Source organism: Diospyros lotus, chromosome 13 (genome assembly GCF_014633365.1).
Source record: "Diospyros lotus cultivar Yz01 chromosome 13, ASM1463336v1, whole genome shotgun sequence".
NCBI lineage: Eukaryota > Viridiplantae > Streptophyta > Magnoliopsida > Ericales > Ebenaceae > Diospyros > Diospyros lotus.
The window spans coordinates 1,553,960-1,568,343 of NC_068350.1; the positions used below are offsets into that span (position 1 = coordinate 1,553,960).

Consider the following 14,384-nt stretch of genomic DNA (forward strand, 5'->3'; position numbering starts at 1 on the left):
CATGGCTTTTTTTTTTTTTTTGCTTCAGTCTTTTCTAACAAGTGGTTTTTCTCCATCTGTTAAGTCCACAAGGAATCATTGATATGCATTCTTGAGTTATTTATGGTTTTTTTCTTTTTCTGCTGCTTGTTAGTTTTTATCTCTCCTTTTGCATGTTTTAGCTCTCTGTGAGTTGCAATTGTGCAACATTTACTTGGTACTTTGATATGAGTGATTTTCTGTTTCTGTTTCTTTTTTGTTTGATCTGACCTTTGCCTTTTCCCTTTGCTGGCAGTCTAGGCAAAAAGCTCTTGCTGACTTGCACCAAATGCAGACTGTGCATGTAAGCGTATTTTCTTTTTTACTTTTTGCAGTTTATTAGATGACACTATGGGAGATGGGTTTTAACTGAATAAGTAAAATCTGATGAATGATTTGGGTAGTACTGTGATTGTCTGATCAATGAACTGTACAGTGTCAATGTATTCTTGATGCATTTTACTATAACTACTTAGAATAGCTTATAAGCACAAGAAAAAAGGGGCGTCAGCAATGCATGAGGCTCCCTGCTTTGCAGGGGTCAGGGGAGAGTCATATATTTTGTAACAAGGAAAAGTGAAAATGCAAAGGACTCTATCAGAATGAAGATTTTTAGTTGCATAGGTAGTTGTTAGCTAGTGTAAAACTTGTTAGATTAAATGTGAATTCTAGACAAATGAAAAGTCATTGGGGCATAACTTTCTCAGCCACGTGTTGTATTGCCTTTTATTACACTAAAAAATGAATTAGGCTGTTACATCAATGGCCAGGTTTGCGTTAAATTTGTGTAGACGAATGTGAGTAAAGATGTTAGCCCAGGATTATAGATCAAGGATTGGATCATGGAGTGCCAGAAATTTGACTGAAAAATCTTAAGTGGTGCATGTGATGATCTGGAGAAAATTGGAATTACATGCCTCTAAAAGACGAGATGGGTTTGAAAGAAGGCTAAAATGTTGTCAGTGTCTTAGTATAAACTTCGGTACTCAAGAAAAGATCATGCAAGGAAAGGAGTGCAAATAATTATTGATAAGATTTTGAAGAATAATGTGGCTAGTTGTTCTAGGAGAAGAACTTTGTTAGTATATATGAACCACAAGTTGAGTTAGAAGAAGACATAAAGACAACATTATTGGAGGATTCAAAGGGGTTGTGACGCAATGTGTAGCGCGTGTGTGAAAAAAATACACCAAAATAAACTCTTAAAAGAGCAAACTTCAATGGCAGAAGCTTGGTTTTCAAGAAGACGCAAAAACAAGACTGGTTTGCTAAGAAAACTCAAATAGGTTGCTGAAATTTGATTGAGAAAAACTTGATTACAAACTCTAGATTCTAGGCATATTTATAGTATTTGGCTAATCCAAATCTATCTAATATTTGTAAACAAAATCCAACTAAAATCCTAATATAAATAGATCCTAAGTAAAAGTTAACTAGAATCCTAATAAAACTAAAACCCTAATCAAATATGAAGTAGAATCCTAAATCAAGTAGAATTCTAAAACTTAAAAAGTATTAAAATATTGTTCCGACACTACTATTCTGGTGATACTGTTCCGTTTTGGTCGGGTTGAAATTGGGCCAGATCTTGATTGGTGACCGCATCATTCACCTCCACTTGAGAAAAAATTCGATCTCGAATTTTGATCCGAGTAAGACAAATCCACGTTCGGCAAGTACAAAGAGAGATTAACCACTTTGAATGTTTAGAAATACCCATATGATTAGGCAAATCCACAACATAAGCATTGTCATTGGTCTTTTTTGGAATCTTGTAAGGACCATACTTCTTTGGCTTGAACTTGTTCTACTTTCTTGCTGAAATCCGTTCCTTCTTCAAGAATATTATGATTTCATCTCCAACCTCAAATATCTTGTGCTTCCTATACTTGTCAGTTGTTGCCTTATACTTCTTATTTGTGCAACTTTTGTTTGACATTTTCGTGAACCGCTTGAACTTTTCTGTTAAGGGAACATGAGCAAAGACATTTCTCCCCTTCTTAGCCATATCTGCGTTGGCATGGGTCCAGCCATTGCCATGTTTGTTGTCATCTGCCTCCACTGTATTATTACTATTAGATTGAGGATGTTGAACATTCCATCTTGAGCGCTTCTCTAATTTGGTAGATCTTATCACAGGTCCTTCTCCTCTCTTTAGCTTTCTTGATTTTGACTCCTCATTAGCTTCTGAATTCATTCGTAGATTTTTCTTGCCTGAAGAAGTATTCTTTTGCGACTGTTTTGAATAAAGGCTTATTCCATGACTACCAGCAGTCTCTCCATCATTTAAAATATTGATGTTTGAATCCTTCTCTGGTCTAAGCACTTGATCAGCTATAGCAGCAGCTGTTACAACATTTTTAGTTTCGGAATCTAATTTCAGATAAATATCAAAAGTAGTTGCACTACCCGAGTTAACTAGCTTGGGAGATCCAACACCCCTATCCACAAAGAGACCCATGTGATCATCTTGCTTTTGCAATCGCGAAGCTAAATATGTTCCTATTGCCTTCGATTCAATCGTGCTAGAGCTTGAATAAACTATAGAAAGATTTGCTATCATGACCTCCATCTCCTTTACAGTCGCAAGCCGATTAGAAGAAACGCCACCATCATTGGGTTGTGAAGCAATGCCTGAGTCTTCGGGATTGGAAAATACCCCAGTATGAGTCAATAATCTTAGAGTTTCTATCATGTTAGCAGCATAAATCAGACCTGAGTTTGCAAACGTTGAGGTTGCTAGGACAACATAATCTTCGAAATCAAGCTCCAAACTCATCGAAAAGCCATTATTTAGTTTATACTCATCGTTTCCCCAATAGTTGTGTTGCTGCGCATTCCTCCTAACCCCTTTACCACTAGGGTTGGCTATCATACGACCAAGATCATCCTCATCGTCGCTATCATCCATCATTGGTCTTCTAGGATTAATGAGGATAGGATTAATGGCTGGTCTTCCCGATTTAACATAGCCAGCTTGATTCACGCTATTAGTCCGGTTTTGATTATCCTTAACTCGTTGTAAAACGCCCAATTGGTTGCGGATTCGCTCCAATTGCTGCTCCATTGTACGAGTTATTTCCTGTTGTTCTTCGATTGCTCTTCAAATCGTGGGCAGCCCCCGATCACTGTCACGAGGCTGGTTGCTACCGCTACCTTCAAGATTGGCCATCTGATTGGTTGATGAACTGCTCTGATACCACCTGATGCAGCGTGTAGCGTGTGTGTGAAAAAAACACACCAAAATAAACCCTTGAAAAAGTGAACTTCAATGGCCGAAGCTTGGCTTTCAAGAAGACGCAAAAACAAGACTGTTTTGCTAAGAAAAATCAAATAGTTTGCTGAAATTTGATTGAGAAAAACTTGATTACAAACTCTAGATTCTAGGCATATTTATAGTATTTGACTAATCAAAATCCATCTATTATTTGTAAACAAAATCCAACTAAAATCCTAATAGAAATAAATCCTAAGTAAAAGTTAACTAGAATTCTAATAAAAATAAAACCCTAATCAAACATGAAGTAGAATCCTAAATCAAGTAGAAACATGAAATAGAATCATAAATCAAGTAGAATCATGAAGTAGAATACTAAATCAAGTAGAAACATGAAGTAGAATCATAAATCAAGTAGAATTCTAAAACTTAAGAAGTATTAAAATATTGTTCTGGCGCTACTATTTCGGTGATACTGTTCCGGTTTGGTCGGGTCGAACTTGGGCCAGGTCTTGATTGGTGACTGCATTAGGTTGGTACAAGGAATACCTAGTGTGGTACCTTGTCTTTACCTCGGATGTTACCATCTTAACTTTACTGTTTATTGCATGTTTGCGGGGCTGCCCATAGCCTGCTGATCAACTTGTGAGTGCCTCTAGGTGACCTTTCTGGGCTAGTATCAGGAATTTGGAAAGTAACCTCCAAGTAGGGTGACTGTGCAAGGTTGGTATGATTGGTGTCTATCATGGCTAGGCATTTCCCTTTGGATAAGTCCTGAGTAGTCAACAGCTGACCCCTAAGTTCACTGTCCCTTGGTTAATGGATATAGGCTGCATTTTGTTAGGGAACGAATCAAGCAATTAAAAAAAAAAAAAAAACTGGAACACAATCGTGCACCATTTGAGAAGGTTACCATTACAAGAGTTATGCCCACATATTTATATACGAAAACTAGGGAAAAAGTAGAACTCCTAATTCAAACAGGACTCCTAATCTGTTTAGGTTTCAGGCCTGTTTAGTGTTTAGGGTCCAGGGGCTCTGCTCCTGAGCCCCCGCAAGGGGCGCTGCCCCCTTGACCCCTGCCCACTGACCATATGAGTGGACCCACATACCAGCTCAGCAATCAGGCTCCACATGTCCAACACATTTTGTCATTGACAGTCTACTGCCACTTAGAGCTGCCAATGTTCCAAGCCATAGTCAATCACTCAGTTGACTGTCCTTTTCAATAATTGAGATTTCTTGGTCTCTGGTTTAGACAACCAGTTCAATAGCTGACTCTTTACTTTTAAGATCGATCTTCTAGGTTACCTGTAGGTCCACAATCAAGTATCCTGTTTGTCGTCCTTCGGTGAGGGTCACAATTGACTCCCAGTTCACTGTTGACACCTCTTACTACTTTGTCCGTGGTCCAAGATTATCAACATAATGTAGGTTTTACAAGGTCCATAACAATTTATCAGATTCTAACGTACTTATTAAGAATATCCAACATTATCATCAGCAAAAGAATAATTAAAATGCTTTTATGCCTGACTTCCAAAATGAAATAACAATTCTGTCAGCTCCCTTGAAGTCTTCTTCCCTCTTCCTAGGTTCCTTCATCTGCTTGTTTTGAAATGTTTAGCATTCATACATGCATGAGTACAATACTCAGTAAGGAGGCTCTAGGGCATGCAACATACAATAATGCACAGATACGTATACCATGGTGTCAGCCTTCTTTCCTCTATTTATCAGAAAAGATGCAAAGTTGTGAAATTATGACAGATTAAGGTAATGAGCCACACTATGAAACTTTGGGAGAGGGTAATTGAATAAAGGATGAGGAGAGAAACTTACTTGGAGATCAATTTGGTTTTATGCTTGGTAGGTCAGCAATGGAACTGTCTATGTATTGAGATGTATAATAGAATGGTTTGAAGGCAGACAAAATGCAAATGATATATGTGGACTTGGAAATTGCCTATGATAGAATCCCCATAGAAGTCTTGTGGAAGGTGTTGGAGAAGAAAAGAGTCTGAATTGCTCATATACTGGTTATTAAGGATATGCATCAGCAATCAAAAATGTGTTCTGAACTGGAGGTGGAGATACCAATGCTTTTCCAAATATAATTGAATTACATCAAGGATTGGTATTACCTCTTTATTGTTGTGATGGATGAACTTACAAAAGACATCCACTACATATGCCTTGATATATGGTATTTGTGGATGATATTGTCTTACTAGATGAGAGAATAAAACATGCGAATAATAAACTCGAATTAAGGAAAAACACCTTAGAGTCCAAAGGTTTTAAGTTGAGGGTCAAAACAAAATATGTGGATGTCAGTTTAGCCAAAAATAGAATCATGGATGATGTCATTGTGAGACTAACATAACATCCCACACATTATTTGAGGATTAAAGGAAGAATAATACTGAAGTAAAGGTCAAGAGTCGACCTTCCATATGTAGGGATAAAGAGTTAGCCATCAGTTGACTTTTCATCGATTTATGAAAACAGTGATGATGGGTTGACCATCACTCAACTTTTGATTGACTTATGGAAGCAGGCAAGTTAAAAGACTTTGAACTCAATTTTGGAAGACTATGAACATATAATTAGATGCATTTTAAGTATGTTGCTAGGCTTGGTGGGAGGAATCTAATTGTATAAATATTGTTAATTTTGGTTAAGGTTTGTGAGAGTCATATTAGTGGCTAATTAAGTGATTAATGATTTAAGTTAATAAGATTAGGGTTCTCTAAATGTACCAATTGCTAGTGGAATTCTGTAGCATCATGTGGAGACCTCCAGGCGATGGGCCAGGTGTTAGGGAAGAGTGAAGCAGTCAACTAGTTGTCAACTCAGGTATAAAACGTATTGAAAAGGCTAGGTGGCTGCAATTTGAGCTACCACCCATTCAGCTGCTTTAGCAGCTTGGTGCCTATAATAGGCCTCCATACCATTTGATTCTTACAAATGGTAGTGAGGGAAACTGCCCACTAGGTAGAGAAGGCCAAGTGAGAGGAAGAAAAGTAGGGAAAAATTGAGGAAAGAGAGGAGGTTCTGCTGAAAGAAAGGGAAAGTTGTTAGGAGAGGCAAGGAGCTGAGGTAGAAAGCTTAGATTGGCTAAGGTAAGTTATGATTTATTATACGTGTCATGTTCAATGATTTGTGCATGGAAGGTTTGTGGCAGCATAGTAGCATGATTTCATGTGCATTGCATGTGTCTGAAGCGTGTCCAATGTTCACGAAGAAGGCATGGTTATGGTGAGTGATTGTATATATGATGACTATAGTATAGTGGGTGAGTTGGACTCCCCTTGTACTATGGCTCTTTGCTAGGTTTGGGGTATGACCCTTGTGGTTTAGGAAACATGTGGAATTAGAAGCATATTATTGCCATGAATTATTGCCACGAACCCTTGTTATATTGATTGGAATCAGGTATGGGATACTAATGATATGTAGTTGACTTGACTACCAAAACTTGAAGGTCTGGAATAAATAATTTATTGACTAGGTTGAACTTGCATAAAGTTAAGGGTGGGCTAGAATCAATTTAAGGTTGATTGGAAGGTTGGCTGAGTGAAGGAAGTGGACAACAACTGATGGGACATTCGACTGTATGATCGTAAATTGAAAGCCTGGGAGATCAGTTGTCATGGAGGGGCAGTCGAGGGTAAGGTTGATTGCTAATAACAGAATACAAACTAGGTTGACTGTGTAAGGAAGAGTCGACTAGTGGGGTTTCTTGTGGGGTTGGAAAGCTAAAATCAAGAAAAGTGAGGCAAGAGGAGCTAAGTCAAGATCTGAAATGTGTACTCAAAATGGAGTCCATATTTCCCAACTAAGGGTTAACTTATGACCTGCTAAGTACTGACACAGGTCACAAGTGGGGCTTCTTAGACCATATTTACCTGGTTGATTTATTGGGCATGGGAGGCCACAAAACTGAAAGAGCAAGAGAACAAAGAAAAACTCTTAAGCACATAAGTGCTAAAGAGAGAATTTCAGAGAACTAGTGTTTGATCAATGAAAAATGAGCTCAATGAATGAAATACTGAATACAACTGAACCTTATATACAGGTGCTCTGAACTGAAACTAAAACCCTAGCTGAATAACAAACTACAACAGAATCTAGCTGTCAACACGGCTTAACAAATACAAAGAAAGTCACTTGTATAAGAAACTAACAACTAACTCAAAACTACAGCAACTTATCAAACTAACACTTCTTCTCAACAGCTATACTATATGTTACCCTTGGAGAGGGTATACCCAAGTTTGGGGAGTGACACAGCACTAGAAGAAGGCCAATTTAGATAGGATTCAAAAAGAAAGGGAGATTTTAGAGGAACATGATAGTTGACCAACATTTTATGTGATTATAAAATCCATTTGAAGCTAAAAGGGAAGTGCATCCATTTTTGTTGTGTGTTTCTGAATGTTGGGCAGTTTCTAAGTGCTAACATGTGCAGAATATGAGTATAGCTGAGATGAGAATCTTACGATGGATGTGTGGTCTTGCAGGAAAAGACAAAGTAAGAAGCAAGATCATATATAATAAGGTTGAAGTGCTTCTTATTGAAGATGAGATGCACGAGTCACGGTTAAGATAGTTTAGACATGTGAGAAGATGACCAATAGATGTGGAGAATTAAAATGAAATCAGTTGCATTATCAGGAAGTTACATCCGAGATAATACTCCTAAATATTCATAGCATTCAAAGCTAGAGATAAGGCCGAATATCTCTCCTATTAGTTAGCTGGTTATTTCTGTTTTACAGATAGATAATTTATAAATTTAAATAGATTAGATTTTGTATTTATAGATAGATTAGACTTGTACATTAGGTAGGACTTCTATCTCCTAATCATGTATATATTGAGCACTATCAAATGAAACCGAGGATCATTCTCTTCTCTCAATTAATTCTACAATAGATATACTTGTGGGGCAAGTTGATACTAAGGATGAAGTTAGTAGCAAAAGAGGGAGAGGAAGACCAAAGAAGATTTGGTGGGAAACCTATTATCACGACCCAAGGGTAATTAGAAGGGCAATAATGTAATTAGCTACCTTAGTTTGTTAGGAGCTATTTCTGTTATTATGTTACAGCACATGGGGTTGTTATTCTAGATGTTTCTTTCAGTTATATAGCCTATAAATAGGCTCAAGTATGTAGAGAAGAGTATGCTTGAATTGATAAACAAAGATTTAATTCTCTCCCATTCTCCCTCTTGTTCCCTTTGTTATTCTCCCTCATTTCCTTCTAATTTCTTCCCCATTTCTGTCCCATTTCCCTCTTGAATCATTCTATTTCAGTTCGATTCAATCGGATCCTTCCGATTGCCAATTCCAACCCTGTTATGAACCCTAGGTTCATGACACCTATAAACATGACATAGGATGTAATGGCCTCTTAGAGGATATGGTGATGGATAGAGATGGTTGTAGGTTGAGAATTCATGTAGCTGAACCACTTAGTGTAGTTAAAGCTCATGTTGTTGGTGGTTTGAGTTTCTTCCATTTGAGATGCTTCATCTTTTTAAATGTTCATGTAATTTTTGTATGACATTTTTTGGCCTTTGCTAATTGGGGATGCAAATGATGCTGAATGTTCGAAATTTGCCATGAGCTGTTGCTTGTGGATAAAATGAGTGGAACTGCTGCTCCTGTTTGGATGGCATGGATAGTTGGCTGAAAAATATTTGCCTAATTTTGTGGGTTTGGAGAGGGAAGAGTGGAGTGATTTTCTTTGTTGATCTCAAATATATTTGATCCTCTAGGTTGTTTTATTGTGGGTAATGGTCTCTTTTCATATCATATGATTTGAGATTTATCTTTTGGCTAAGTCTGTTTCCTAGTAACTACACTTATTTATATAAATTCTTGACAATTGTCCTCTTTTGTACAGCTTGAGAAACTTAGTGACAAACAATCTCAACCTGAATCACAGCTCAAGTTCATTCTAGAGGCATGGCTACAGGTGAGTCTAAACTTCCTTTGATTTACATTCAGGAGCTTAGTATATCTTTTACTTATCAAAATAAAAAGAAAAAAAAACTTAATATGTCTTTCTGATATTCTTTTTTGGGACAGTGATGAAATTTTTTTGAAGAATTTTTAATTATCAACTTAAAAGATCCACTTGTTGCTATGGCTTAATTGCTATAAAAAAAATGTTGATTTGTCAATGTGTTCTGGGTTATGCACCAGAGCTCTCTATCTCTATTTCCTTCTGACTGCTAATCTGGAGGAATTAGAGTTCCAATACCCCATAAAAAAAGAAAAAAGAAAAGAAAGAAAGAAAAATACAACAATAGATTTTATAAAAAAGATGGTTTAGGGGCATGACAAAAAGCTGGGTTTTTCATATTAGAAGTGTTCTCCACAATATCAATTGTGAATTTAATTATTATTTGAGAAAATGCTTTAGATACCTGAACATTTAAGTTTGAGGAATCGTGCCAAAGCTGTCTTCTGCTGTCATAAAGATGTAGATAACATTTAAGCTGACCAAGCTCCTTACTTTGTGTTCATGCCCTAATTTTCTGGGAGTTAAGCTATGGTTTTACTTGTAGGATACTTAGTCACATCTTCCTTTCTTTCCCCACCAACCAATATCTATAACACATATCTTTGAAAGTTTCAACAAGAAATTTGTCAGGAAAAATGATAATAGAGTAAATATGAATTAATATTCTACAAGTATATTAGTGATGTTGTCTGCTTATAATTTTTCCTTTTATACAAAATAATGGCCACTGTTTTTTTCTAATGTTTGTTAGTTTAGACGTATGGTGACAATGGTTTTCATCTGAGTGCTACTTTTATCAAGAGGGTGAGACTTAAACACAGCAACTCCTGTTACAATTTGAAAGAAGCTGGAATCAACCTTCTAGGAGTGATGGGAAAGAAGCTCATAATCTATATTTGTAGGAGATCAGTTTGGAAATCGAACCTCTCCTATGATGGATGCTATTAACCAGTGGTTTTGTCCCATTTACCATATTCTTTCTTCCAGCATCAAATGCCAGAATAATCCCAATATGGAGACAAGCATTTGGAAGCAATGCATAGAGATAGCTTTTTCAGGGAATCAGCCTCTTTCCTATACCTACCCATCAGATTAGTAAAAAGAAATCCCTGGAATAAAAGGATTACATAGTTGCTGAGAGTGAGGGGAAGGATAATACACTTTGAACGATCTACAAAGTATGCAAAACCCACCTAGTGGGATTATGATGGTGATTATTGTTGTTACCAAGTGTGAAAAAAGGAAGAAGAAACAAAAGAAGAGAGAGTGGGGAAGTTGTATATGCATGGCTTTGATAAAGAAGGATAAACACTTAATGAATACAGGGGCATGTCGAAAGGCTGCAATACACCAATTGTTGGGACTTGGATTCCAATGCTATGAAAGGAAATTGAAGTTGGTAGCTGGTCGTTAAGATGGGTACAAAAGGAGGGAAATTAAAAATATGAGAAGAAATTAGTTTTTTTGTTCCAAGATAAAAACTTATTGTGGTAGTGGAGAAGGTTGCGAAAGTTAAATCTTGTCCCTAGGGACGCAACAACATAGTAGTTGCCTCATCCACATTCAGTTTTGAAATTTAAGAAGCAGATAATCTGGGGATAAGGGAAATTGTAGATGCTTATTAGAAGTAGGGAAGAAACCAGGAAGTGGCAATGAGAGAACAGCAATCATCTCACTAATAAATTCTTGACACTGTATCACCCCCATCTTAAAGCAAAAATCCTCTTGAAGTTTCTCAAGTCTTGAAGGTATTGAGAATGAAATGGGAAAAGAGGAATAAGCAGGAAGCTTCTTGATTACTTCTGTTTAATTTCAGCCACATTCCATTACATAAATATCTACCTCCTCCATAAAGCTAATTTTCTGACATCTATTCAACATCCATTAAACACCTCCTTATTAGAGGATCTGAACAGCAATCCTGAGTGAAGGCAAGGGACCCTCCCTATGAGCCAGTGAAGCAGCTAACCCCCACTATTATTTGTTGATAATTTAATTATATATAATTTTATCTAACCGCATCTTTGACTGCATTTATATCTGTTGTCTGTGTGCTTCTTTTGTAGCTTTAAATTCTTGATCAATCAAATAAAATTGTTGAACTAGTTTTAAATTTGGTATTTAGAATATCGGTCCTTGATCACTTCCATAAGATTATTATTATTATTATTATCATCTTTATTGTTATTATATTTGGACATAAGTTCATGTCTGATGTTATTTCGTCTATGCAGATAGTTGAATGCCGGCGAGTGTTAAAATGGACCTATGCATATGGATACTACCTACCTGAGCTTGAACATGCTAAGAGGCAGTTTTTTGAATACTTGCAAGGTATTTGGTCATCCAATTATCTGTTAAATTGCAGTTTTAAATCATTTGTGACACTATATCAAAGTGACAACTGGTTGTTGCAGGTGAGGCTGAGGCTGGGTTAGAAAGGCTTCATCAATGTGCTGAGAAGGATCTACAAAATTACCTTATTGCTGATGCACCTTCAAATGATTTTAATGATTTTCGTACAAAGCTGGCTGGACTGACTAGGTAATGTTTTTTCTAGGATTTGCTTCTAGAGGAATTCAGTGTTCTACGTGTTCGTATAAGGAGGAAATGAGGGATTCAATATATTTGCTCAAGGTGATGGAATAGCTTCACAAGTATTCTTTTCACATGACTAGTACACTTGGATATCTTGCTACTAAAGCATATTCTGTCATAAGTGTAGTTGTCCAGTTTTCTTCTATCTACAATTTTCTTTAAAATCTCTAGTTTTCATTTTCCATAGAAAATTTGGAGAACACGTTAAAGTGTTCGAAATATAGAAAACTAATTTCCAATCTAGAAATTTAGAGCATATGTTCAAAAAGGGAAAGATGTTTGTTAAGCCTCGAAGCTGAGGCTTGGTGTTCGCCAGAATTAAGGAGATCCGAGAAAGAGAGAATGGAATTGGCGGGAGAATTTGAAAGAAAGGAGGGAGAATTGAGAGAGAGAAAAAGGGAGGGAAAGAGATTTAAGAGGGAAATAATTTGTTATTAATCTCAACATAATTCCCATCCTCTACATTGCAGCCTTTTATAGGCTCTTCCTTTCAGTTGTAAAGCTTAACTGAAAGGGTACAACCGGTTACAGCAGTAACTAACAAATTCAAGTTGTTTATGCATTGGCAGAAAAAAGACGGGTATGCCCCTAGGTGACAATGTTTAATTTTTTATTTTTTTGTTCCAGTTAGAAAAGGAGATAGAGATAATTTATGGAAAAGTTTTGAGGAACTGCGTTTTCAAGTCTCCAAATTAGTAAGGAAAATTTAGAAGACTCATTTTAAGAGTATTCCAAGTTTAGTTCAATTTTGGAAAACCATGTTCTCCAAATCTCCATTTTCTATTTGGAAAATTTTATATTTGAACAAATCTTCTAATTTCCAGTTTTCTGTGGAGTACTTGTTTGGAAAACTGGGGCTGTTTTCCTATTAAACAGTCCCTAAGGTTTCTCCTTTGTGATTGGAAGTTCATGGGTTCAAATTGTGGAAATAGCTTCTCTGTAGAGCGAGGGTTGACCCTCGCAAAATGGGGAGTAATGTGCGTTTGGACTGCCTTTTTTTATATGTAAAATATACTTAATATGATCTTTCACTTTTTGTTTCTTTTATTATCGTTATTTACTTTAGGCATTACTATCCTTCTAGAGTGAATATGAACATCCTGTGTTTTCTTCAGTAATTGCCAAATTTAGATGTATTTTTGTGCAATGGTAAAATTCTCTCTCCCTGGCTGTGTTTTGCATACCTGACATATTTTTCATTTTTCTGCAGAAATTTTATTGCACAGCTTTTGGATTGTATGTGTGTGTATATTTTATATCTAAATATGCAGCATTTTACTAGTTTAATTATCTGCCTTAAAATTGCAACAGCGTTACGCGAAATTACTTTGAGAACTTGGTGAGAGCATTAGAGAATGGTCTCTCAGATGTGGGCTCCCAAGGAGGTTGCAGCAGCAAGGCAGCAAGCTCGAAAAGCATTGGAATTCCTGTCAAGGGGAAAGGTGGAAGAGGAAAAGGAGCTTCCCGGGGTGGTAGTAGAGACTTGGATAATTCAGGCAATTGGTTATGTGATCAGTGCACTTGCGTGAATATCAAAATGGCAAGCACATGTAAGATTTGCCACCACCACCGATGAAACACACAACCACAACCCTGTGATGGTGGTTTGCCCTAGAATGGTGGAAGAGTAAGCGGGAGAGATGCGATAAAACTGTCGTCAAAGGAGGACAAGAATGGGGTGTTTAGGACGGCACTTATGCTCGTAAAAAGAAACGAGAAAAGAAACATGGAGGGAAAGAAACAAGAAAAGAAGAATTGAGACGTAGCCATGTTTGATATTTTCTTAGAAATATGATGATAGGAACCACTGTCTGTGTGTGTGTGTGTGTGTGTGTGTGTGTGTGTGTCTGTATCAGCTATCTATCAATTTGCTTGTCATTGTTGTTGAAGCTTAATTGTGACATCTCTTAATGGATAGAGGCAAATGTAAAGCTACTCATTTGCATATGCCTCTAGTTTCTGCTTTAGAAGGCTGAACTATTGGCCTTGAAATGTATAATGGAAGGAAGAATGTTTTTTGGCTTCTGTAAATTGATCTTTACTTTTCATTTTCCCATTGCTTTAAATCTTGGGTACTGGTGATTGCCTTGATGTACAGCAGCAACTACTCAGAATTTGTTTCATGTGTGTTAAAGAAAGTAGGCCAAATTCGTATTTTTGACTCAAGTCTTTTTTTTGTTTTTGTTTTTTTCTTGTGGCTAATTGAATTTTCATTATTTTGATTATATCTTTATACTTGTATTTTTAAGTTAATTTAATTTTTATATTTTGATTTTTTTTCATATATCAATCTAAATTTTTTGTTATTTCGATTATACTATTGTACTTATATGTTCTAGTTAATTTAGTCTATATAAAAATTAAATTGATTTATATTATTTTATCTTTTTCTTTAACACATCAAAATATGTGTTAAATTGATTAAAATATGTAGATACAAGAGTTTAATTAAACAACAAAAAGTACAGTTTGTTACAAAAAAAAAAAAAGGTGAAAGTATATGATTTAAATTG

The 14,384-nt window shown here is 36.3% G+C and overlaps 1 protein-coding gene across 1 annotated transcript in view; it reads left to right on the forward strand.

The window, feature by feature from the left end:
• LOC127787898 (probable E3 ubiquitin-protein ligase ARI7) overlaps nucleotides 1–13,925 on the forward strand; it is a 72,184-nt gene extending 58,259 nt beyond the window's left edge. Inside the window, exons 12-16 of the mRNA XM_052315965.1 lie at nucleotides 275–322; nucleotides 9,151–9,222; nucleotides 11,508–11,607; nucleotides 11,691–11,817; nucleotides 13,183–13,925. Coding sequence (XP_052171925.1) covers nucleotides 275–322; nucleotides 9,151–9,222; nucleotides 11,508–11,607; nucleotides 11,691–11,817; nucleotides 13,183–13,447 — 612 coding nt within the window. The 3' untranslated portion in view covers nucleotides 13,448–13,925. The remainder of the gene's footprint in view (nucleotides 1–274; nucleotides 323–9,150; nucleotides 9,223–11,507; nucleotides 11,608–11,690; nucleotides 11,818–13,182) is intronic.
• The last annotated feature ends 459 nt before the right edge of the window (nucleotides 13,926–14,384 follow it).